The sequence below is a fragment of the Cyprinus carpio genome, chromosome A11 (assembly GCF_018340385.1).
Source record: "Cyprinus carpio isolate SPL01 chromosome A11, ASM1834038v1, whole genome shotgun sequence".
Classification (NCBI taxonomy): domain Eukaryota; kingdom Metazoa; phylum Chordata; class Actinopteri; order Cypriniformes; family Cyprinidae; genus Cyprinus; species Cyprinus carpio.
The window spans coordinates 18073370-18101222 of record NC_056582.1 but is presented as its reverse complement, the minus strand read 5'-3'; the positions used below and the strand labels follow the sequence as shown (position 1 = coordinate 18101222).

Here is a 27853-nt window from a genome sequence, read left to right as displayed (position 1 = left end):
GAACATGATCATGAGACCACACTCACAGTTGTGTGCACTGTAACATGTTAGCGAACCTTTACTGTAGTACAGTGGGTCACAAGTTTAATTAAAAGGTTTTAGGTGGACATAACTTTGATTTACAAATTTCACCAGTGTTTCACACAGTGCTTGCAATTGTAGGATTCACAAACAAATGACTCTAGTGAGTTGGTCCTTTAAATGAATAGTTCAAAAGACTCACAAACTCAGAACTTACAACTTTGAATCAGTCTGACTCCCCAAACCAAAGCAGCTTTTGGTTCAACATGATTCACTTTCTGAATATAAAATATATATTCTCTCTTTATGTATACACACCTCACACTCATCTTTGTTCAGGTTTACCTTTATTTTTTATTGAATACCATAGTGAATAGGTTAATGATTTTATACACACAGCTGGACACAGTGGTCCCTTCATCAGGTACACTTTTGCTCCTTAATGCAAAAATCTAATCTGATAATCATATGGAAGCAACTCCATAAAAGCATGCAGACAAAAGCCAGCAGTTCAGATGGTCATTGATCTTAAAGTAAAAAAAAAAAAAAAAAAAAACAGACAAAACCAGTAGGACACTATGATCATTTTCTGAAACTGTTGCAGTTCACCTGTCAACTTTGCTGTTAGAATTAATCTCTATATTAAAAGCTATGTGTGTTACAATAGTTGAATAAAGAAGTACATATAGACTAAATTAGATTTAAGATTTAATACTTTAGCGAAAGGAAAATAAAGTAAACAGGTCATCCATGTTTTGAGGCGCAGACAGAGGAGGTTAAAAGAGATGATGTTTCTATCTGGCAGGAGGTGTAGTTCAGCTCTGTGAGAACATCAGCAGAACCTGCAGAGATACAGATTTTATTATCATATGTTTCTATATCATGGAGTTTATCAGTTTATGTACAACTAATCCTGTACATTGTTCTTACTGGTAAAGTGGCACAGACAGATGAATCCTATGAGTCCAGACAGAAATAATGCCTGGAGCCTGTCAAAAGAAAAATAAATAAATAAAGATTTATCCCATGTTTACATTGCAATAGGGGAATGAACATGGTACTGAATCAGAAAAATTATTTGCTGAATTTTTATTATTATTCAGTAGATTTTAATATACCACGACATAATCACGAAAGAAAGACATTTTGTAAATATATATATATATATATACATATATATATATATATACATACTATATATATATATATATATATATATATATACATACATATATATATATATATATATATATATACATACATATATATATATATATATATATTATTATATATATATATATATATATATATATATATATTTGTGTGTGTGTGTAGTGAGTGAATGAACAACCTTCAGAGTGAGTGTGAACAGTGTGAGGAACAGCTGCAACGGAAAAGATCTCAGATTAAATCAGATTAGAGTAAAAACTGAACTACTGTTTTAAAGACAGCAGTCTTATAAGTATTTTTATTTAACATTTAACACAGATTTAATGTATCATAAGCAAAGTAAAAAAGTGTCTCTCTGGTGGAATCAGGCAGAGTAGAGGCTGCTGTGAAAACAGCTGATAGAATCAACAGTGTGTCAGAGTCAGATGTGATACAACAGACATTAAACTATACAGATACAGTATGGAGTAATAATTCAGTTTCCACAGACAATGGTCAATTATACAGTTTAGCTGTCCTTACATGACACTATTTATCTGATAATGCTTTGAATGAACAGGTACAGTCATATAAAAAAAGCTGTGAAAAAAACAGATGCAGTGAACTCAGTAAGAGGGTTTTTTTTTTTTTTTTACTTTGAAGCAGTTTAAAGTGAAATGAGCAAAAACTTTATGAAAAGCAAAAACCGGTATGAAAAGGTACAGTCACATAAAAAAAGCTGTGAAATAAATAGATACAGTGAACTCAATAGGTAAGTTTTATATATATATATATATATATACATATTCATACATACAGTACAGACCAAAAGTTTGGAAACATTACTATTTTTAATGTTTTTGAAAGAAGTTTCTTCTGCTCATCAAGCCTGCATTTATTTGATCAAAAATACAGAAAAAAATTGTAATATTGTGATATATTATTACAATTTAAAATAATTGTTTTTACATTTATTATACTTTAAATTATCATTTATTTCTGTGATGCAAAGCTAAATTTTTTGGATCATTATCACATGATCCTTTAGAAATTATTCTAATATGATGATTCATTATCAAAGTTGGAAACAGTTCTGCTGCTTAATATTTTTTCAGAACATGTGATACTTTTTTAAGATACTTTGATGAATAAAAAGTAAAAAAAATAAAAATAAAAAAAGAAGCTATGTTTTTCGAATATAAATATTTTGTAATAACAATATACACTACTGGTCAGTAATTTTTTTTTTCTTTCTTTTTTTTAAATAAAATCAATACTTTTATTCAGCAAGGATGTGTTAAATTGATAAAAAGTGATAGTAAAGAAAATATATTATTAGAATATATATTATTAGAATTTTTTTTTTTTTTTTTTGAATAAATGTAGTTCTTTTTAACCTTTTATTCATCAAATATATTAGACAGCAGAACAGTGTTTCCAACACTCATAATAAATCAGAATATTAGAATGATTTCTAAATGATCATGTGATAGACTGGATGTTACATGTGACACTGAAGGCTGGATTAATGATGCTGAAAATTCAGTTTTGCATCACAGGAATAAATTATTTTTTTTAAGTATATTCAAATAGAAAACTATTATTTTAAGTTGTAATAATATTTCACAATATTACTGTTTTGTCTGTATTTTTTGATCAAATAAATGCAGGCTTGATGAGCAGAAGAAACTTCTTTCAAAAACATTAAAAATAGTAATGTTTCCAAACTTTTGGTCTGTACTGTATATATATATATACACACTCACCTAAAGGATTATTAGGAACACCATACTAATACTGTGTTTGACCCCCTTTCGCCTTCAGAACTGCCTTAATTCTACGTGGCATTGATTCAACAAGGTGCTGAAAGCATTCTTTAGAAATGTTGGCCCATATTGATAGGATAGCATCTTGCAGTTGGAGATTTGTGGGATGCACATCCAGGGCACGAAGCTCCCGTTCCACCACATCCCAAAGATGCTCTATTGGGTTGAGATCTGGTGACTGTTGGGGCCATTTTAGCACAGTGAACTCATTGTCATGTTCAAGAAATTTTAAATGATTCGAGCTTTGTGACATGGTGCATTATCCTGCTGGAAGTAGCCATCAGAGGAATTATCAGAGGACAATTTTTGATTAGTAATATGTATTTTTAAGAACTTAATTTGGACAACTTTAAAGGCGATTTTCTTAATATTTAGATTTTTTTTGCACCCTCAGATTCCAGATTTTCAAATCGTTGTATCTTGGCCAAATATTGTCAGATCCTTATAAACAATACATCAATGGAAAGCTTATTCATTCAGCTTTCAGTTGATGTATAAATCTCAATTGACCCTTATGTCTGGTGTTGTGGTCCAGGGTCATATAGATATTGTCTGCATGATGTTTACTTTGTCTGTGAGGCAATCACAAGTCCCTTTTGAAACTTCATATTTAATCTTCAGAAAAATTGCTTTTCTCTTTCACCTCTATCTTTGAAAGGAGCCCTGCTTATCTTTGTTCAAACAGGAAAATTTCCTTGAAAAAATGTATGTCTTTATGGTTGGCTTTTGAGGAGTACTGCAGATGATCTTAAATTCTGAACGTGCACGCAAAGTATGACTTCCTTCAACATCTTATTGAAGAATGACATCTTCCTTAGTTTTCCTCCCAAAATTCCACTGATTTTTTACCATGCATTCAAAATCTCAGTCTCCAACCTGGCAATCATGGTTCATGCGAATATCCCATAAGCTCATTTACAGATTTCATAGTTTTACTTTTGAAATGGTGCAAACAGTTTATCTTCCAGTTGTCAGTCTTAAGTAATATTTTCTGGACCCCACTTTATTGACTTGCCAAATTAGGGTTTGCCAATATATGTATCCTTGTGACAATATAAAATGTCAACCGCAACAGATGTATTTATTTATGTGTATTCCAGAGCTGCACGATTAATCATTACAAGATTGTGATCTCAATTCAAACACCCAGGCGATCTTATTTCAAAATGACACTGAATCTCCTGTGTCTAAAATTCACTTTTCACAAAGTCATATCATTTAATAAATATTTGCATTGTAGAATCCATTTATTGAATATTAGCAGTTATCATGTTTAGGTATGAAACAGCTTCACCAAACAACAAACGTCAACCACAGTATTATTTCTGTCTTACAATCATGCATATTATCACTGAAGTAATGAGATAAAAGTATATAGTTAGGAGGATATAAATAACGATCAAAACAGAGGAAATCATCTTTTGAAAGTAATTGGTGCTTGGTATTTGTGTATGTATTTGTCTTTGAATCATTAATTCAAGAGATTCCTTCAAAACTGCTGATTCCTCAGTAATGAAACAAGTTAAGTAATTAAGAGTGAGTCATTGAATCATTCATTCAAACATTTATTTTAATAATTAATTAAAGACTACAGATATTATTAGATTATTAGACTACAGATACTAATATTTTGTCACAGCCTCTAGTAAATTACACATTATTTAGTTTATTTCAGAGTTATGGTAGAATTATTATCTCTTTTTGAGAAAAAAATAAATAAAAAAGTCATCCTGATTCCCAGTTTATCCATAATAGTGTAGCTCTAGTGTATACTGTGGTCTCCAAATATTTGTGGACGTGGTTAACTCAGTTTTATGTACAGCGGTCTTGCACCAGAGACAGGGAAACAAGGAGGAGGAAGATAAACACACAGATCAGGAGGACTAAGGCTGAGTGCTATGACAAGAAGTGTCAGTCAATAGAGATTTTGCTGTATTGTTTATATTGTGATAGGTAAATATACCTGTACAGTGCAGGACTGCTTAAAGTTGTTGACAAAGCATGCGTGCACACTCGTCTCTCAGACAGCGTGCTAGTACTGAATTAAGTTACCTTTCACAGCTTAGGTCAAATTCACTCAAAATTGTCAAAATGCCCATTTTGGCAAGTATAACTGTAAACGGGTGGAAAATTTTTAGTAGTAGTTTATGGTAAATGATTGCTTTAAAGCATAGTTTGTGTCATTTGTATCTTCGATTTAGTGTATTAGATGGATGTTTTTCCCTTTTCACACCATTCTTTGTAAACCCTAGAAATGGTTGTGCGTGAAAATCCCAGTAACTGAGCAGACTGTGAAATACTCAGACCGGCCCGTCTGGCACCAACAACCATGCCACGATCAAAATTACTTAAATCACCTTTCTTTCCCATTCTGACATTCAGTTTGGAGTTCAGGAGATTGTCTTGACCAGGACCACACCCCTAAATGCATTGAAGCAACTGCCATGTGATTGGTTGATTAGATAATTGCATTAATGAGAAATTGAACAGGTGTTCCTAATAATCCTTTAGGTGAGTGTATATATATATAAACTTAGAAGCAGTTTGAGCAAATAAATGATATTCACTCACAAGTTTTTGTGGCAGTTGTCAAAGTTTCATCGGTAGAGGTTGAAGCTGCAAAGAGATTTCAATAATGTCACAAACTGCATTAAGTTTGGAAATAAAACTTTTGCAGTGTTGTTAATACATTATAAATAGTGTAATACAATATTAAAATATCAGAAAACTGAAAACTAAGCTGTACAGAATCATATAATGTGATAAACATATAAAAAATCATCCACCTAGCATTGGTTTAGACAACTCATTCAAAATAAACAGCAAATTAATATTAAAAAAAACCTCTACAGGAATATTGAGATGTATGATTACTCACTTGTTTTTGTGGCAGTTGTCAAAGTTTTACCAGCAGAGGTCACCGTTGAGACTATCACACAAGGGACAAATACAAGTAGATGTATAATCATTTGTTTTTGAGAAAAAGGATTAAGTTTTGCTGCTATAAATAGATCAGTTATTTCATATGTATATAAAAAAACTCACTGTTGACTGTTACTGTCACTGGATCAGAGTGAGCAGATGGTTTTTGAACTTGTGACAAATTCACAGTGTAGAAGCAGCTTATTCTCACAGATGAACTCTGACCTCCAGACCAAACACTGATCTGAGATCCAGTGAGTGAGAGCTGACATGATGAGCTGTGTTTTGAGTTACTTTCTCTTCCATTTATGTTGAAGTAACACTTCTCCATCTTCAGATCTTCAGTATTCTCACAGCTCAGCTCAACTGTGTCTGTTTCCAGAATAACTGAAGCAGACGCTCTCAACTTGGCCTGAGGAAGATCTAATGAACAAAAAAGAAAAAATATAATGTGTTCATATAGAGATCTCAGAAGCATGTGACTCTTCAGACTGCAAAACCTTTCAGTCCTTTTTAATTCTGTCATTTTGAAGGAAAGACAACAGCACAAACATTCATATTAGCATAGATTTGATGAGTTCAGTGATGTTTTGTGGTATTAGTTGGTAGATCTGTATTACAGTGTAATATCATCACTTCAGAAGTTGGTTGACACACTCATGTAAGCTAATTATCAATCATTGGCTCTTTATTTGCATCCTGTTCATTTTATTGCTATTGTTTAAAACAAATTATATACATAATCAAATCATAAGGTATATGATTAGTTTAACTAGAGAACATTTCTAAAGAATACTTTTAATTAAAATACTTCTGACTTTAACACTAGTGTATTAATTTCTGTAAAGTCCAGAAGGTGATGCAGAACAGAATGACCCAATAAGAACAAAATAACTTATTAAAATTAAAATAACATGCAGATTTCTACAGTTTCTCTTTTCACCATCATATTATGAATTTCATTTTAGGCAGACGTGAGTTTCTGTAGATTTTTTTAGACATAGTCTGGGTCTGTGATATGTCAACTTTTATTGATATGCATCAGATTGTTCACTTGCCAAAGCAACACATCTTGGGTATTCTATAGTTTTTGGAAGTATAAAAAAACGTTAGTATATATATATATATATATATATATATATATATATATACTATATATATATATATATATATATATATATATATATATATATATATATATAAAGATTTATCGATAAAAAAAAGACAACTCAGCAACTTGAAAAAACATCAACAAAAAAAAAAATAGAATGATACTATCTCTGTTAAAAGCCTAGATGGATTTTTTACATAATGACCATTTCAATAGGCTTTGAATGGGGACAAATGCAAAACGCAATATGGCCACTCTATTAAAGGAAGCCCCACCTTCTGAGTAAAAGAGCTCATCGCTAATCAGAAAAGTTATTGTGTCACTGCAGCTGCCGTTAGAAGTCTGGTTGCTATAGAAACTGTCAGCGTTCTGGAGACATGCGCTTAGGACTGCGCATATGGCTGGTGTAGCCTGAAAAATAAGCTTTTTAAGGTATATGAGCAATATAAATTTATGAGACAGCTGTTGTCAGATTGCACTGGTGATTTCAAATATGAAATTTAATCATAAGCTTGGTGAGTTTTGGAGAATTTGATGTTTCCCCATTCACAGAGATAGGAGCTTCACTTGCATGCTCAAGAGGCGTTCAAAGATGGCTGCAGAGTGAAATGATTTGCCTTAAAGGTACTTTGATACTACTTGCCTACATAAGAAATCATACTGTTGTAGCGTGAACCAGACAAATTAAAGATTCGATCGGGAGCCTGGTTGAAACATGAGCCGAATTCCACAGAAAGGCAGGATGTTGTAAATCAACTCCCAGCACCACAGTCTGATAACCGACCAACTCTTTCACAGAACAGCTTTCAACATTAACACCATTAGAACAATTATTGACAATTTCAATTCGAAGAAGAGATTGTCTAATTTGGGGCAAGTAATCGAAGAGATGGACAGTCTGACACTAGGAGAAAACAAGATCGTTGGATTGACTTCCCCCCACCTAGCAAAACCAGACGGAAATTCCTAAGGAGACCTGTTAACCCCTCTGGTCTCCACAGGACATATCCTTACTCCCCAGAATGGCACAGAGAATGCCTTCCAATGCATATATGCACCAAAATGAACTCAAAAAAGACTTCTAAATGGATATCAGTCCATTGCTTAACTCCATATCATTTATGTAACCGACACATTTGATTTTAATGTTTATAATCACTTATTGTGTATGTCTTTTTAAATAACTCTTGAATAGCTTAAGGGATCATATTCATGTTTAGTATGTGTGTGTTCGAATATTCTTGCTTGAAACGTTTCTGACCATTAGTTATTTGTCAAATGTATCATATTCTTGTTATAGGAATCATGTCCAAATTATACCCTGCAAGAGCGGGAAAATTCGGACCACGAGCTTGATAAGATAACATATGATTTATGAATGGGTGGGACAGACAATGCAACACCCTGAGAAAAGACAGTATCTAATTGGTCAAGACAACATTTGAGGTGTGGCCAAAAGGCCAGTTTAAATACTCAGGACACCATCAAGTTTTGCTTTTAGCTTTTGTCAAGCTTTTGCTATCAGTCATGCCGGCTTTTAGCTTTGCTTGTAGTTTAAGCTTTTAGTCATGCTTTGCCGGCTTTTAGCTTTGCTTGTAGTTTAAGCTTTTAGTCATGCTTTGCCGGCTTTTAGCTTTGCTTGTAGTTTAGCTTTTAGTCATGCTTTGTCATCACTTTTAGCGTTCTTCGAGCGCCGTTCCAGCGTGCTTCGGCCTGCACGCCTGCTGCTACTTAGCCACGATGAGAAGAAACACCACCTAGTCTCGTCAAACTTTACTTCTTTTCTTTTCCGTTTGAGAGTTTCGTGTTCTGAGTTAAGTTTTGTAACGCCGTGTCTCCGAGTCTGACCTCGCGTGCCCGTCTGAAACTTCAACCAGCCCACAACTCTGCATCTTCAGCCAACGCCCAACCACTGGCTTCCCAAAACGTCACTTCAAGGACTACTGAACTTCCAGCCAATCAGCAACTTCGGGAAACCCCCTTTTCAGCGACAACAAAGGGAACCCCGTTAAACAGGCAACGCAAGTAACCTCCAGACTCACATCTGTACTGGTGTTATCTAATATAATTTTAACCTCATTGAGGAACTCAGTGCGAGGGTTAATTAAGTGATTAAATGGTTGTTCATGTCTATGCAATTTCACGTATTGCTGTAAACTTGGGATTACACATTTTCATCCTCTTAAACTCACTCTTTCCTAACGTTCTATCCTCCTGCAACTTGTGTGAATGTGTGAGTGCGTGTGCTTATGTGTTAGATTAGTTTATATGTCTCAGATTTATCTAATAAAGGCTTATTTATATTGAAAAGAGAAGTATCTTGTGTTTTGTGCTCACAAGTTAATGTCTTAAACTGCCGATCTTGTTACTGTGCTAATTAATAGTGTTTTCACTATACTTTGGATATTAATATCCAGCGCAGATTTGATGTTAAACGGCTCGTTCAGTGAATCGCTGGCCGTTTCAGTGATCAGCCGTGAAACAGTGATTCTGTTCAAATTCCCTTAAAATCTTAAATGATTCCCTTTGAGCTAAATTGACCTGTTTCCCTTACAGTATTATGGTGGAGAATTTTGCGTGCAGTTTAATCTAAATTGTGAGCATAAACCAAGTTATTTAATCTTTTCTTTTGCTGCGGATGAAAGATGAGAAGACGTCGAGAGTCGAGACGTGTGTGTGTGTGATCCGTGACGTAAGCAGCGCGCGACCGCTTGAATAGAATGAACGCAGAGGAGGCTGTAACTCAAGTCCGCCTCTCCATTGATAAACGGCAGTAAGTGAACTTAAAGTTAACGTCTGAGATCGTACAATTAGGTAGAAATTGAGCGTGTTCCTCATTTTTGTAATGCCTTGTTTATAGCTAAATTGATTTCACTGCGTGTTCCAGTGCCTCTCAAAAGCTATACTCCCGGCAGGGAATCTCAGTCACCGTTAACTAAACGGAGCCTAAACTGTAGTAACGTTAATTAAAAGGGATATAAATCGGTGAATAAAGAATAGTGTTGAGCGTGTTCCTCAATCTATTTATCAAAGCCTCGTTATTCATAGTTTGATTGCCAGTGCGTGTTCCACTGCCGAATCAAATGCTATTCGACTCCCTGGGTTAATATTAGAGAATAATGTTTCCCTGTTCAGCAAGTGAATGCAATCTCGCTTAACACTGCGTGTGTCCGAGTGTGATGGGAGTGTTCTAAAAGCTTGATCAAGTAAATTTTAAGTTTGTACCGACAGCGAAGAAAACCTGTTGTGTTTGTGTCTGTGTCCAGAGAAACTGGCACGGAGATTCAGATCCGCCGAGATCGCCCTCACTTTTCCCTTAACTACAGCAAGAAGCTGCTATTTGAATTAAGTTAAAGTTAACTCTATACGAACTGAGAGTTTAAGCGCCACATCGCAAAACTAACTAAACGCGGTGTTGTTATTTGTACAGTGTTGAAATGCGCCGACATTTCATGTAACATGCTTAACTGTACTTGCAATGCAATGATTCATGTGCTAGTCCACTAGAGTTTGTTTTGGTTGCCACAGTTACGACCATGACACGGAAGTCTTAACCTTCTTCCGGAGCAACTTTGAACTGCGCACGCGCAGTGCATCGACGCTAGTGTAAACAAACTCCACGGTGTTGCTAAGCTAACGAAACAGTTGTATTTACATTGAAGTCTATGCTAAAGCCACTAGCCTCAAAGGTTAGCTGCTAGCATTAACATCCAGTGTTTGAATAGTGTCTGTGTGGGCAACGCTAAAGTGATTTAATCCTTTAAACATCTCAACTAACACTTGTTGGTCTCTTTCTCTCTCTTATTTCTCTCTTTTCTCACAATACCATTTATTGGCATTTTACTAGAAAGGGAAATAATAACTCAATAAAATAATAATAAGATAACAATTATTAATTGTGTCAAATCCAAATTTAATTGAAACATTAAATTTATTTGGAATCATTCAAATTTTCCCCTTAGATCATTTCATATGATCATAACTTCTAGTATTCTCTTTTGGGCCTAATTATTTTAGGTACGAACAAGACTGAATTTTGAAAGTTTAAGTAAACTTGTTCTACCTAATTTATTTATTACCCATCTGAATATATTCTATTCAGACTTGTACATATTTTATTGCGTTTAACCCTTCTTGCTTCCTGTTTTGGTTATACACTTAACCACTATTGTTTTATTTATAGATTTTCTCCTTTATGTAATTTAATTTTTGCTTATTTTGCCCATTTATTACTTTTTAATTTCTGTGTATCCTAGCTTGGGAACGACACACCTGAGCCCTAAAAGGAGACATTGTTATCCCTCACTACGAGTTCAAATAAATTAGAAAGACAACTCTCTTTCACTTAAAGTTTATCTTGTTTGATTAGTTGTGCAGCAACTAAAACAACGCTCTCCTCGTAGTTGATATAACCTCTACTGAGACTTACCATCTCCGTCCTCTCTCTCCTTTCCTTTCCTCTTCACTTTTAACATTTGTAGGGACATGTAAGAACCATCAATTAATTCTAAGTGAATGAAATACGCAATCTTGTCAAAGACAAATCACCCTTATGAATTTGATTGTAATCAACCTCTCCTTTGTTCTTCCTAACCTCCCTACATTTGGAAACGCAATCCAAGTTTTAGCATCTCATCCAACGCTGAGATCAATTTAATAGAGATACGTGTTGAACAACTGTTTGCCTTCGCAGCCTCCCTGGTGAGCGGTCCAACTGTAAGGTGTACGGTGTCAATCCTGTCAGATTAAGGAAAGAGATATCAGCATTATTATTGTATTCTTTTGTCCAAAACAAGAGATTTAATAATATTGTTTACCTTCTTGATAACATTTAATTGGGAAAATTGATTTTCCTCATTTGAAAAACTGAAATTGTTGCTTGTCATTAAATTTGTTTTTCACCTCTTTCTCTTTTTTTCCTCTTCCTCATTAGAGTGACAAAGTCTTTGCATCTCTAGTCTACTTAGACATCCTGAGACCAGCACAGTCATCACCACACTTCACTAGTGGTTCACAATCACTGATACAACACTTAGTTGTTCCACCACACCTAGGCTTTTACTCCACACAGATCTGTATCAGTCTCTCTTCTCCCCAGCGTGCCGACATGCCGCAGACTGCAGACCCCATCACCCATGGGGAAGATGTGTACACTTGGCTGAGAGGCATGACAGACAGCCTCACCCCCAAGACATTTGAACTGTTATTATTTTTAATAATAATCCTAATCCTGAGAAGATTCCTGACACAAGATTCAAGCCAGAACAACAACCACGAGGAGCTAGTCAAGATCACCAGCTCCCTAAGCTATGCCTTCACAACCCAGCTGAAACTGAGCGACAAGCACATCACCCACCTTCAAGAGGAGCTGACACGTGCTCAACGTCGCATAGACAAGCTGGAAGTGAAAGTTCAAGATCAACTCAAAGCACCCAACGAGAGGGAGCAGGAAACAACGGAACAAGTTAAGAAGCTCCAAGCAGCCCTGGTGGCAGCAGCTCAGCTTGACCAGCAACATGCAACAGCTGCCCAGAGAGACCTGGTAAACAGACTCCAGTATGCTGAACAGCTACTAGAGAAAGCCAAGAATGACATCAGAGACAAGAATTCTGAAATCAGTGCTTTGGAAGATGACCTTGAAAGGTACAGAACTGAAACGGACAATCTGACCCAACAACTAGACGATACCAATGATGAGCTCTACATGGTCAGAAAAGAACTCCAATATGCTTACAAGCAGAAACAAGAGCCAAGGAAAGAGAAACTTCTCTTAGCCTCATCACCTGCTGAGCAGAGCAGAGTCCCACATCCAAGAACTGGCATATGACGAAAGGAGCGAAGGGCCACAACCTAAAACCTCAATTGCCTTCGCCACACAACCCTTTCCTGCCAACGGAAGTAAACCTCCCGTCCAAGACCTTAGAGCTGCACACGGGATGACCATCAAAGACCTCAACAAGCTGTCTGAAAACATCAGCAGGTTCAACCCAAACTCCACAGAGGGCCACGACGTCCAGGCTTACCTGCAAGATATCGAATTTCATCTGGAAATGAGACCTCATGTGACTGACAGAGACAGGTTATACATCCTTCGAGCCACGTCCAGTCCTGAGGTACGAAACTTCCTAGATCGACAGCCTAGTCAAACAAAGTCAAACTACCAGCGACTTCGTGAGGTCCTGATTAAAGAGTTTACAGACCCAGAGTCTGAACATGGACTGTTGACTGCCTTGGAAACCAAACAAGGTCGACAAGAGACTCCACAAGCTTACTACAACCGACTCCGACAAGCCTACTTTGGTGCACACAACAAGCCTGACCTTGAAGAGGATGTGAACTTCAAAAGCCTCTTCCTAAAGAATCTGCACCCTGGAGTCAGCCACCATCTAGGTGTCATGGCCTGTCCACACTCCATGACCATCCAACAGTTGCGTGACCTAACACAGAAGGCCTATAACAAGCAAAAGATGGCCTCAAAGAAAGGTAACAAAACATCCACACTCTTGAACTCTGTCAACAAAGACTCAAGCCTTGCACTGGACGACACCTAGTGGCATCACAACACGAGAGTCTTCCATCAAGAGCACAGAGAATGTGACACCCATGTCCACAACCGCTTTCAACCCAACCGCTGGAAAAATCCATGGGACCAGCCACGCTTCTCAAGAAACCAAAAGTATAAGAACAACTGGAAACCTAACCCAGACATCCAAAGGTAATCACCTGACTCATTCAAGAGCAACTCATGTGGGTAAGCGACAACGAAACCCACCTCAGCACCACTCAGACATGCACAGTGCTGAGTATTCACAAGAACATGACAGCTTACCATCTGAAGAAATGGAACAAGTCATGAGACAACTGAAAGAGTTCCTTCAAGACCAGTTACACGCATATGACCACAAAGTTGAGTCATGCTCGCTGTGACCAGCGACAGAACGGAAGGCCGGTGATCACCTGGTACACCACATCAGAGATGACAAGCACCTGTTCAACAACCACCCGGAATGAACAAGTCTTCACGGCCAACCGTTGATGAAAAATCTGAGGTACTAAAGAACATTACCTCAGTCTCCCAATGCTCACTAACAAACTGTCAAATGAATTCCAACTCCAAGAACCACATTCCTGTCTGTGCAACAGCAACCACCAGAGCACAGAAGGTCAGAAAGTCTGCCACAGCCAGAAGGCACCACAAGAAGAGTGCAACATAGGAGACAAAGTTTTGCAACCCAGCTTCAGACAGCCATGCCAAACTACCTCCGACTGTCTGCTAAAGAACTTCCTGCCTTGCTGGACTGACCCCCACTAGACCATGGACACGCCCTCATCCAAGCCAAGGATGCAGAGAGCCAGTCTTCAGTGACATACAAGCAAAGGGGGGAGACATCACAGACTGAAACAGATCTGACCACACATACACTACACCTTTAACACACACAACATTACCTACACCCAAAGGTAACCGCATCTACTGATAACACATTCAACAAACATATTCTTCCCACAGGTAGAATGTCCAAATTTTAGTGTAACAAAGTTACCTATACCCTCCATGAAGAAACATGCAGCCATCCTCACAATAGGTTATAACATCTGACAGTAAGTTAAGGTACATGACACACTAGCTGCACATGACATCCTAGCTCAACAGCAGTTGTAAGCCATGCTAGGAAAACCCACAGCAGCTTTGTTTTGTTTGTTTTGTTTTGTTCTTCTTTTACCTATCCTTCTCCTTCCCCTCTTTCCTGAGTAGGTGAAACACCTAGACACCCTGCAAGGGTCGAAGGTCTGATATTAGGATTGACTCACACACACCTAATATCCGCCAGCCACTCTAAACTGAATGGAAGCCAGAGAGCTCCATGCACGATAGGTCAACTCATTTCGTTGCAAATGATGTTACTAGAAAATTAACGGTAAACGTATAAATTAAGACAACCTAGAAGAACCAAACAAAGTTAACCACAAATTTGATGGGCGAATCAAAATACAACAACGATTTCCAAAATGATCTAAACTATCCTCAATGTACTAAACTACATTGACTAATTGAGCTTAACCACGTGTACCTAAATAACCTGATGCCTGCACCAGTACAGTAACTGTCATGGAAGTGTTGTCTTGTTGTTTGCTGTGTTTGTCTGCTTCTTCTGCCTTTGTTTCTCCAGCGTTCGACGATGTCTTCAGCTAAACACCTCGCCGATCGAAGGGGGGTGTATGTGTGTATGTATGTGTGTATATGTGTGTATGTATATATCTGGTTGAAACATGAGCCGAATTCCACAGAAAGGCAGGATGTTGTAAATCAACTCCCAGCACCACAATCTGATAACCAACCAACTCTTTCAGAGAACAGCTTTCAACATTAACACCATTGGAACAATTATTGACAATTTCAATTCGAAGAAGAGATTGTCTAATTTGGGGCAAGTAATCGAAGAAATGGACAGTCTAAACCTCCCATGTAAAGCCATGAGATTAAACAAGATCGTTGGATTGACTTCCCCCCACCTAGCTAAACCAGACTGAAATTCCTAAGGAGACCTGTTAACCCCTCTGGTCTCCACAGGACATATCCTTACTCCCCAGAATGGCACAGAGAATGCCTTCCAATGCATATATGCACCAAAATGAACTCAAAAAAGACTTCTAAATGGATATCAGTCCATTGCTCAACTCCATATCATTTATGTAACCGACACATTTGATTTTAATGTTTATAATCACTTATTGTGTATGTTTTTTTTAATAACTCTTGAATAGCTTAAGGGATCATATTCATGTTTAGTATGTGTGTGTTCGAATATTCTTGCTTGAAATGTTTTTCTGACCATCAGTTATTTGTCAAATGTACCATATTCTTGTTATAGGAATCATGTCCAAATTATACCCTGCAAGAGCGGGAAAATTCGGACCACGAGCTTGATAAGATAACATATGATTTATGAATGGGTGGGACAGACAATGCAACACCCTGAGAAAAGACAGTATCTAATTGGTCAAGACAACTTTTGAGGTGTGGCCAAAATGCCAGTTTAAATACTCAGGACACCATCAAATTTTGCTTTTAGCTTTTAGCTTTTGTCAAGCTTTTGCTATCAGTCATGCCGGCTTTTATCTTTGCTTGTAGTTTAAGCTTTTAGTCATGCTTTGTCATCACTTTTAGCGTTCTTCGAGCGCCGTTCCAGCGTGCTTCGGCCTGCACGCCTGCTGCTACTTGGTTCTGGTTCAGTGAATCGCTGGCCGTTTCAGTGATCAGCCGTGAAACAGTGATTCTGTTCAAATTCCCTTTAAAATCTTAAATGATTCCCTTTGAGCTAAATTGACCTGTTTCCCTTACACTGTCTAAATAATTATACAGATGTATCTAATCATTAAATGTGCTCATGTTTTAAAGATGATACTACAAATTTGAAATCGGAAATTTAACACCAATAGAGTTAAATTTAAACACTTTGTAAGTGTATATATGGATACCACCACACGAGTGTTAAAGTAACACTTCAAAAGTGTTGACACTTTTCAACACCAATACGGTGTTAAAATATAACACTATTGGAGTTAAATAACAACACTGGCAATAAGAAGTTGATATTGCCAACACTATTATGGTGTAAAAATTTAACACTATTAGAGTTAAATAACAACACTGTAATAAGTGTTTTAAACACAACAACAACAAAAATAACACACACACACATATATATATATATATATATATATATATATATAGAAATAGATAAATCCACAAAACAATATATGTTTACACCTTTATTTATTTTTATTGGAAAGATTTGTAACTTTTTCACTGCCCCAAAATGTCTTCACATTCAGTGTTTTCAATACATATAAAAGAACATACTTTACAATAATTATAACAATGTTCAAAGCAAATCAGTGTGCCAAAGGCACAAAAAAAACGTATTTGGTCCATATGTATTCTCAAATTTAATCAGGTTTATAGTGCTTACATTTATCTGCTTAAACCACATGATCTCATTCATTACCATCAACCATGAATGCAGGGCCATACTTAGCTGATTCGGGGCCCAGTGCGAAGTAGGGAGCGTTCCTGGGTTGGCGGAGGGAGGGCTCATTCACACCATTTACCCCTCAAGTGCGGGGTCCGGTACGACAGCACCAGTTGCACCCCCCCTTAGGATGCGCCCTGGCTGAATGTATGTTACTGATCAATGAACACAGTCTGTGCCAATGCCATTTGGACCTCCTTGGAGAAAGTAGTCTCTTTTTTTGTTTTTCAGGACAACAAGATGTGGTTCTCTGCAGTTTCCAGCTAAGCAAGAAATCCACTCCCACTTGCAGCATCACAAAAGTGCTTCTGTAAAATTGGGGAGAAAAAAACAATAATTTCACATTCATTTATCAAAAATATTATTAACAGGTGAAATATCAGAGACAAGTATCAATTACAATAAAATAATAGTTCAAGCAGCATTTACCCAAAAATTCTGTCATCATTTTTTTTTATCCTCATGTGGTTCCAAACCTGTATGACATAACATGTCTTACATGGTGTCTGTAGAACGGCATGAGTACAAGTAAATAATTATTCAGGTGAACAATTTGGTTTTAAGGGTTATTTTCACCCCAAAAAATAAAAAATTATGTCATCATTTATTTACCTGACTGTTGGTCTCTGTGCATGAATGTGCGTTCATGAGAATCTATTAGCAAAGCAATTCAATCTAACTCAACTAGGAAGAGCACACAAATTGTGAACAATCAAGATGAATAAAAACATAGCATGAAATACAATATATGTGCTTTTTTCTCTGTGGTAAATATATCTGCTGTGCTCGTTGCAACAGGAAGTTATCACATTCATCTGTCAGCTGTCATTTTGACAGTTATAACAACCAAAGCTCCAGTACAAACTCAGTGAAGAAGAAAGTAAAGGAATTTGGCTTTAGTTATAATCAATGTATGAAATATACATTGGACAGAGCTAAACACATAGTAATTGGTGAATAAGTTAGACACAAAACATGATATCAAGTCATGAACACACAGTCATGCACAGAGACCAACGATCAAGTCAGGATGTTTGTTGAATAATATGCAACATTTTCAGTATGTTTCTCACTAAACCTTATTGTATACCCGCAGAACACTTGGAATATACATCACATGAGACATAAGACCACTCTATTATACTTTTGCTTCTATTTTAAAAGCTTGATGTTAATCGCCCATAGACTGACATTATATGGGCAGCACCCTTCGGGACATTTTATTTAAATCTCCTTTTGTGATAATGACATAAGAAAAAATTCAAGGGTGATGATTATTTAAACCCTCTGGGGCCAACTAACGTAAATATGCGTTTTGAGGCATTTCTCCTGAATAACCCCGAAAAGAACTTAAATTACACTTTCAGTTTTGATCGTACAGATAAGAGCAATACATCAAGTGAATCTGTAAAGGGTCTACTTTTATTTGTTTACACACATGATAGGCTAACAACAAAACTTTGTGCATTTATAAAATAAAGAAAACAAACAGGGTGCGCTGTCTGCAGCCTTGGTCTGTGCTGATCTTCATTCGGAAACGCGTCATTAAAATGAACTGTAACTCAGTGAATACTCAGCACAGAGACATGAGAGATATATCTATAGAAAGCTTGACATGTCTACTTTTAAACTGAGCAAGTGCTACCAAAAACAAATATTCTGTGATAAAGTAATCCATATGAAAACAACGCGATGTCCAGTCTTTTACGTCTCCCTTCATTATATCTAATGCGACCACGCCCATGCCGCACGAGCGCGCTATTGAGATTATAATCTTGAAGCTCGCGGCAGGTAAACGCCCCATAAACAACAACAAACAAAGCAGCGAGTTATTTTTACATTTTACTTTGCACTTCGCACTCAGAGGAATGAGACTGAATTCACCGCAGAAAAGACTTGCTGTGACAAATAAGAAAGAATTCTATGAGGCGCCGCGTAGGATTTAAATCAAACTTCGCTTATGAATACATGTATAAAACACGTGCATATACACCTATACATTACTCACATATACATGCATACTACTGGATGTTCACAAAATACATATATTAAACACACATGCCACACTAATATAGAAATCGATACCAATACATATAATGTTAACAATGAATGCATACACACACACTTGTGAATAACTTGCTTATACATATAAACTTGACGCGTGCATACACCAAAGACACTCGCATATATGTATAGCTCGATCCATGCATATACCACCTACACACACTCGCGCATACATATAAACTCGCTGCATACAAACACAACTGCACATACTCGCATATACATATAAACTTGACTCCATGCATATACACCTACACACACTCGCGCATACATATAAACTCGCTGCATACAAACACAACTGCACATACTCGCATTATACATATAAACTTGATCCGTGCATATACACCTATTAAACACTCGCACATAAATGTAAACTCGATGCGCGCATACACTGTAGGATATCAGATGTTAATATATCCAAAGTTCCTCAGAGGTGTAGAAACTTGATGGCGTGTCTGATTAAAACATGGGACAGATACCAGTCCTTTGCTCTCTTTTATTTTTAAGTTCAGATGATTATTCATAGACAATTCCCATAGCATGGAGATGGACAGATGTTATTAGATGGACAGGATGAACTGGATGGACAACGTGTACAAGATGTACAAGATGGTCTTAAGTCACTACAAACAGTACAATAAAAGAAATCAAACTCATAATACATCAACAAACATATCAACAACATATATATATACTCAATCCAAACGATAAATTGGCAAAACAAACTTAGACTAATACGCATCCTAAGGAAAGGACTCAAAGGACATGGTTGGGTGTCCATTCAAACACCCACACCCTCACCAAAGGAAGAGAAACAAAGGAAGGAAGTGAGGTCTATTTATAGACCTTGACCAGGAGGTGTATGGGTAATGTGTAGTGCACTTGCATGGGTATTGTAGTTCTGCTTGGGAATTGGTGGGATATGTAGTACATATATATATGAGGAAAAGGAAGAAAAAATGAAAGATAATAAGGGTCAACACAATTCACAACAGCCGCCCCCGAATACAGTTAAGTATTCGCTATCACTCATCTATTTTAGGTCTATGGAATCAACTTAGCAACTGGACGTACATTGTCTTTCCATTGATAACAATCTCAGCTACTCTAAAACGCGCCCATCCTGACTAGGTAAGACGTACTACGACCCTACCATGGCCATGATGCTCTTGGGAGTTGAGAATCAATAACCAACACCTGATTATAAGTAAAATATTTTACTGCAAATATCAGGTATGTTCACTTATAGCTCTAATGATCAATACTTTGAACAATGACACTTTTGTTCACTACAAAATGTGGACATACAGTATTTAATCAACATTAAAACAACATAGATCAATTACTGTAAGACTGAACCTCCATCAGGAGCTGAAAAACTATGAAGAGAAAACCAAGCTCCTTACAGCGTGAGTGTGATAAGAGGACCTCACACAATGAGGAATTAGGAAGTAACACTCTATCACGGAAACTGTATGCTTTGTGCAGTCCGTTTTATGAAGAAGATGAACATGATCATGAGACCACACTCACAGTTGTGTGCACTGTAACATGTTAGCGAACCTTTACTGTAGTACAGTGGGTCACAAAGTTTAATTAAAAGGTTTTGGGTGGACATATACCTTTGATTTACAAATTTTACCAGTGTTTCACACAGTGCTTGCAATTGTAGGATTCACAAACAAATGACTCTAATGAGTTGGTCCTTTAAATGAATAGTTCAAAAGACTCACAAACTCAGAACTTACAACTTTGAATCAGTCCTGACTCCCCAAACCAAAGCAGCTTTTTGTGTTCAACATGATTCACTTTCTGAATATAAAATATATATTCTCTCTTTTATGTATACACACCTCACACTCATCTTTGTTCAGGTTTTCACCTTTTTTTTTTATTGAATACCATAGTGAATAGGTTAATGATTTTATACACACAGCTGGACACAGTGGTCCCTTCATCAGGTACACTTTTGCTCCTTAAATGCAAAAATCTAATCTGATAATCATATGGAAGCAACTCTCCATAAAAGCATGCAGACAAAAAGCCAGCAGTTCAGATGGTCATTGATCTTAAAGTTGTGCAAAAAACAAAAAAAAAAAACAGACAAAACCAGTAGGACACTATGATCATTTTTCTGAAACTGTTGCAGTTCACCTGCTTTGCTTTGAAATTAAATTCTGTTTAGAATTAATCTCTGTGTTAAAGCGATGGTGTTTACAATAGTTGAATAAGAAGTACATCATATACTACATTAGATTTAAGATTTAATACTTTAAGCAAAGGAAATAAAGTAAACAGTCAATCCATGTTTGATGCGCGAGACGAGAGGAGGTTACAAGAGATTTTCTATCTGGCAGGAGGTGGTAGTTCGAGCTCTGTTAGAACATCAGCAGAACCTGCAGAGATACAACTTTATTAATCATATGTTTTCTATATCTGGAGTTTATCAGTTTATGTCAACTAAACCGTCATTGTTCTTTACTGGTAAAGCGGCACAGACAGAGAATCCTATGAGTCCATACGAACTAATGCCAGAGGCCTGTCAAAGAAAAATAATAAATACAGATTATCCCATGTTTAACATTGCCATAGGGGAATAACATGGTACTGATCGAAAAATTATTGCTGAAGTTGAAAAGATCTCAGATTAAATCAGATTAGAGTAAAAAATCTGAACCAGTGTATTAACAGACAGCAGTCGTGGTATAAGTATACACGTTAAGTTAATACATTATAAAACACTGCATACTGTTTTAAGACAGCAGGTCTTATAATGATCATAAGTGCACATTTTAACACAGATCTTAATGTCTCATAAGCAAAGTAAAAAGGGTCTCTCTGGTGGAATTAGGCAGAGTAGAGGCTCGTTCTGTGATTAAAAACAGCTGATAGGAATCAACAGTGGGTCAGAGTTAGATGTGATACAACAGACATTAAACTATACAGATCAGTCAGTGGAGTAATCATAGTTTCACGTTTCCACAGCCCCCACAATGGTCAATTATACAGTTAAGCTGTCCTTACATGACACTATTTATCTGATAATGCTTTGAATGAACAGGTACAGTCATATAAAAAAGCTGTGAAAAAAACAGATGCAGTGAACTCAGTAAGAGGTTTTTTTTTTTTTTTTTTTACTTTGAAGCAGTTTAAAGGTGAAATGAGCAAAAACTTTATGAAAAGCAAAAACCGGTATGAAAAGGTACAGTCACATAAAAAAAGCTGTGAAATAAATAGATACAGTGAACTCAATAGGTAAGTTTTATATATATATATAGATATATATACGTATATATATATAACCACTCACCTAAAGGATTATTAGGAACACCATACTAATACTGTGTTTGACCTCCTTTCGCCTTCAGAACTGCCTTAATTCTACGTGGCATTGATTCAACAAGGTGCTGAAAGCATTCTTTAGAAATGTTGGCCCATATTCATAGGATAGCATCTTGCAGATGGAGATTTGTGGGATGCACATCGAGGGCACGAAGCTCCCGGTTCCACCACATCCCAAAGATGCTCTATTGGGTTGAGATCTGGTGACTGTTGGGGCCATTTTAGCACAGTGAACTCATTGTCATGTTCAAGAACCCATTTTGAAATGATTCGAGCTTTGTGACATGGTGCATTATCCTGCTGGAAGTAGCCATCAGAGGAATTATCAGAGGACAATTTTTTGATTAGTAAATATGGTATTTTTAAGAACTTAATGTGGACAACTTTAAAGGTGATTTTCTTAATATTTTAGATTTTTTTTGCACCCTCAGATTCCAGATTTTCAAAATCGTTGTATCTTGGCCAAATATTGTCAGATCCTTATAAACAATACATCAATGGAAAGCTTATTCATTCAGCCTTTCAGTTGATGTATAAATCTCAATTGACCCTTATGTCTGGTGTTGTGGTCCAGGGTCATATAGATATCGTCTGCATGATGTTTTACTTTGTCTGTGAGGCAATCACAAGTCCCTTTTGAAACTTCATATTTAATCTTCACAAAAATTGCTTTTCTCTTTCACCTCAGTCTTTGAAAGGAGCCCTGCTGATCTTTGTTCAAACAGGAAAATTTCCTGGAAAAAATGTATGCCATTATGGTTGGCTTTTGAGGAGTACTGCAGATGATCTTAAGTTCTGAAGGTGCACCGCAAAGTATGACTTCCTTCAACATCTTATTGGAGAATGACATCTTCCTTAGGTTTTCCTCCCAAAATTCCACTGATTTTTTACCATGCATTCAAAATCTCAGTCTCCAACCTGGCAATCATGGTTCATGCGAATATCCCATAAGCTCATTTACAGATTTCATAGTTTTACTTTTGAAATGGTGCAAACAGTTTATCTTCCAGTTGTCAGTCTTAAGTTATATATTTTCTGGACCCCACTTTATTGACTTGCCAAATTAGGGTTTGCCAATATATGTATCCTTGTGACAATATAAAATGTCAACCGCAACAGATGTATTTATTTATGTGTATTCCAGAGCTGCACGATTAATCATTACAAGATCGTGATCTCAATTCAAACACCCAGGCGATCTTATTTCAAAATGACACCGAATCTCCTGTGTCTAAAATTCACTTTTCACAAAGTCATATCAGAACATTCAAATCTGCATTCGAGCTGCCGCTGACACAGAGAGAGCAGTTATCATGTTTAGGTATGAAACAGCTTCACAAACAATCTTGTCAACCACAGTATTATTTCTGTCTTACAATCATGCATATTATCACTGAAGTAATGAGATAGAAGTATATAGTTAGGAGGATATAAATAACGATCAAAACAGAGCAAATCACCTTTTGAAAGTAATTGGTGCTTGGTATTTGTATATGTATTTGTCTTTGAATCATTAATTCAAGAGATTCCTTCAAAAACTGCTGATTCCTCAGTAATGAAACAAGTTAAGTAATTAAGAGCGAGTCATTGAATCATTCATTCAAACATTTATTTTGATAATTAATTAAAGACTACAGATATTATTAGATTATTAGACTACAGATATTAATATTTTGTCACAGCCTCTAGTAAATTACACATTATTTGGTTTATTTCAGAGTTATGGTAGAATTATTATCTCTATTTAAGAAAAAATTGTCACAGCGATGAAAAATCATGCTGATTCCCAGTTTATCCATAATCGTGTAGCTCTAGTGTATACTGTGGTCTCCAAATATTTGTGGACGTGGTTAACTCAGATTTAATGTACAGCGGTCTTGCACCAGAGACAGGGAAACAAGGAGGAGGAAGATAAAACAACACAGATCAGGAGGACTAAGGCTGAGTTGCTTTGACAAGAAGTGTCAGTCAATAGAGATTTTGTTGTATTGTTTATATTAGATAAAGATAGGTAAATATAACCTGTACAGTGCAGGGACTGCTTAAAGTTGTTGACAAAGCATGCGTGCACACTCGTACGCTCTCAGACCAGCGTGCTAGTACTGAATTAAGTTACCTTTAGGTCAAATTCACTCAAAATTGTCAAAATGCCCATTTTGGCAAGTATAATTGAAAACGGGTTGGAAAATTTTTTTAGTAGTAGTTCATGGTAAATTATTGCTTTTAAAGCATAGTTTGTGTCATTTGTATCTTCGATTTAGTGTATTAGATGGATGTTTTTCCCTTTTCACACCATTCTTTGTAAACCCTAGAAATGGTTTTGTGCGTGGAAAATCCCAGTAACTGAGAGCAGATTGTGAAATACTCAGACCGGCCCGTCTGGCACCAACAACCATGCCAAGCTCAAAATTACTTAAATCACCTTTCTTTCCCATTCTGACATTCAGTTTGGAGTTCAGGAGATTGTCTTGACCAGGACCACACCCCTAAATGCATTGAAGCAAACTGACATGTGATTGGTTGGTTAGATAATTGCATTAATGAGAAATTGAGCCAGGTGTTCCTAATAATCCTTTGTGTGGTGAGTGTATATATATATATATAAACTTAGTAGCAGTTTGAGCAAATAAATGATAGTTTTTGTTGGCAGTTGTCAAAGTTTCATCGGTAGAGGTTGAAGCTGCAAAGAGATTTCAGTAATGTCCACAAGCTGCATTTAGTTTGGAAATAAAACTTTTGCAGTGTTATTAATACATTATAAATAGTTGTAATACAATATTAAAATATCAGAAAACTGAAAACTAAGCTGTACAGAATCATATAATGTGTTAAAACATATTTAAAAATCATCCACCTAGCATTGGTTTAGACAACTCCATTCAAAATAAACAGCAAATTAATATTCATAAAATCCTCTACAGGAATATTGAGATGTATGGTTACTCACTTGTTTTTTGTTGGAAGTTGTCAAAGTTTTACCAGCAGATGTCACCGTTGAGACTATCACACAAGGGACAAATACAAGTAGATGTATAATCATTTTGTTTTTGAGAAAAGTGATTAAGTTTTGCTGCCTGTAAATAGATTCAGTTTATTTCAACATATGCATATAAAAAAAAACTCACTCTGGACTGTTACTGTCACTGGATCAGAGTGAGCAGATGGTTTTTGAACTTGTGACAAATTCACAGTGTAGAGAAGCAGCTTATTCTCACAGATGAACCTCTGACCTCCAGACCAAACACTGATCTGAGATCCAGTGAGTGAGAGCTGACATGATGAGCTCAGTTTTAATTAAAATACTTCTGACATTTAACACTAGTGTATTAATTTCTGTAAAGTCCAGAAGGTGAACGCAGAACAGAATGACCCAGTAAGAACTTACAAAATAACTTATTAAAATTAAAATAACTTGAAGATTTCAACAGTTTCTCTTTTCACCCATCATATTATGGATTTAATCTTAGGCAGACACAAGTTTCTGTAGATTTTTTTTAGACATAGTCTGGCTCTCTGATATGTCAACTTTCATTGATATGCATCAGATTGTTCACTTGACAAAGCAACACATCTTGGGTATTCTATAGTTCATCTTAGGTATTCTAAGTATAAAAAATCGTTGGTCTATATATAAAAAAAGATTCATCAATAGTATTCTATAGATGAGAAAAATAGAATGATACTATCTCTGTAAAAAGTCTAGAAGGATTTTTTACATAATGACCCTTTCAATAGGCTTTGAATGGGGAAAAAAGAACCAATCGCTAATCAGAAAAGTTATTGTGTCACTGCAGCTGCTGTTAGAAGTCTGGTTGCTATAGAAACTGTCAGCGTTCTGGAGACATGTGCTTAGGACTGCGCATATGGCTGGTGTAGCCTGAAAAATAAGCTTTTTAAGGTATATGAGCAATATACATTTGTGAGACAGCTGATGTTAGATTGCATAGGTGATTTCAAATATGAAATTTAATAGTAAACTTGGTGAGTTTTGGAGAATTTGATGTTTCCCCATTCACAGAGATAGGAGCTTCACTTGCATGCTCAAGAGGCGTACTAAGATGGCCGCAGAGTGACATGACTTGCCTTAAAGGGACTTAGATACTACTTGCCTACATAAATCATACTAGCTAAATAATTATACAGGTGTCTCTAATCATTAAATGTGCTCATGTTTTAAAAATGATATCAATAATAACTCACCTCTGATGGTGACTGTGTTTCTGAAGGTGTATGTGTCACTGCGTGGTGATCTGATCTCAGGTTCAGTTTTGAGTGAATAAACACAGATCAGCTGTCTGCTGTTCACTGAACGTGTGAAGAGTTCACTACGACTTACATAAAACATACAAAGATTCTTTCCAGACTGACTCCACTGAGAGACACGTTGATACAGAAGAACATCATCCTCAGTGTAGAGACTACAGTTGAAATCATCTCTGACTGAAAGTGGTATTTCACATGATATGATGAGCTGGTCATCATCATCACTAACACTGATGATGGGTTTCGGAAATGAATCTGAAGAGAAATAATCTGAAGTTATTAAAGTGCTCCATTTATGCCATTTTTAAGGTTCCTAATATTGTTTGGGAGTCTTCTACAATAGGATTACATGCATATTAGGTCAAAAAACACTTTCATTTTTCTCAAAATATGCATGTGCAATATCAACTCATTTTCCAACGATTTTTAAATGATTTGTTTGAAGAAGTTCTAAGATTCAGTCGGGTGTGTCTGAAATCGCGTACTGTCTGAGTAGATACTAAATTTGAATTTCAATTTACTTCATGACCATAATATAGTATGAATATGGGTAGTATGAATGAAATTAATACGTACTACATCTGCCATGTTGTTACTGTCACATGGCATCGCTTCACTGCCATTTATAAATCCTCTCCCATGACCTCATGGGACTGTAAAGTGTCCATCGAATGCACACTTCAGAATCTTGGCGGAAATAGTAGGTCATCCAGGTACTTTTTGCCTACTGTTTTTGTGTACTATGAATTCAGACAACTATCTACTTCTTTCTGTGATTTTGTACTTATTGTGATATTCTTTTGTATTCGGATCACATACTGTTTTTCGCCTACTATACAGTAGCGAATCATGCTTTCATCTTTGCAGATCATTTACATTCAAAAACGGCTACATTACACACTGCATGAAAGACCGTATTGGAAATGGCATGATAAAGGCACTTTAACTCACTTTAACACAGCAGTAACAGTTTCTAAGACAGAAGAACAGCAGTGAAATATCTTACCTAAAACCGTCACTGTGGCAGGAGGAGAAGCAGATGATGGTTTATCGATGCCTTGCTCATTTATTGTGTAGTAACAGTTAATGTAGATTGATTCAGGTGATTTTTTACACCTGCCCAT

General features: G+C 36.3%; 1 protein-coding gene across 1 annotated transcript; it reads right to left on the bottom strand.

Moving 5' to 3' along the window:
* Positions 1 to 72: 72 nt before the first annotated feature.
* On the bottom strand, positions 73 to 27853 carry LOC109111954. The gene is made up of 8 exons (XM_042766968.1): positions 27736 to 27853; positions 26667 to 26984; positions 6042 to 6341; positions 5875 to 5925; positions 5568 to 5612; positions 1373 to 1405; positions 952 to 1010; positions 73 to 863 (listed from the first exon to the last, which is right to left on the bottom strand). The coding sequence occupies exons 1-7, from the start codon at positions 27851 to 27853 to the stop codon at positions 979 to 981; spliced, it is 897 nt and encodes a 298-aa protein (XP_042622902.1). The 3' UTR covers positions 73 to 863; positions 952 to 978.

Bases quoted from the DNA above. Each gene is read 5' to 3' on its own strand.
- LOC109111954 (XM_042766968.1), bottom strand. From the start codon at position 27,853: ATGGGCAGGTGTAAAAAATCACCTGAATCAATCTACATTAACTGTTAC. The intron at 6,342-26,666 runs GTGAGTTATTAT...TTTGTTCATTAG, and splicing joins AAACACAGTCACCATCAGAG to ATCTTCCTCAGGCCAAGTTG. The intron at 1,011-1,372 runs GTTGTTCATTCA...TTCTTTTGACAG, and splicing joins TGTTCACACTCACTCTGAAG to GCTCCAGGCATTATTTCTGT.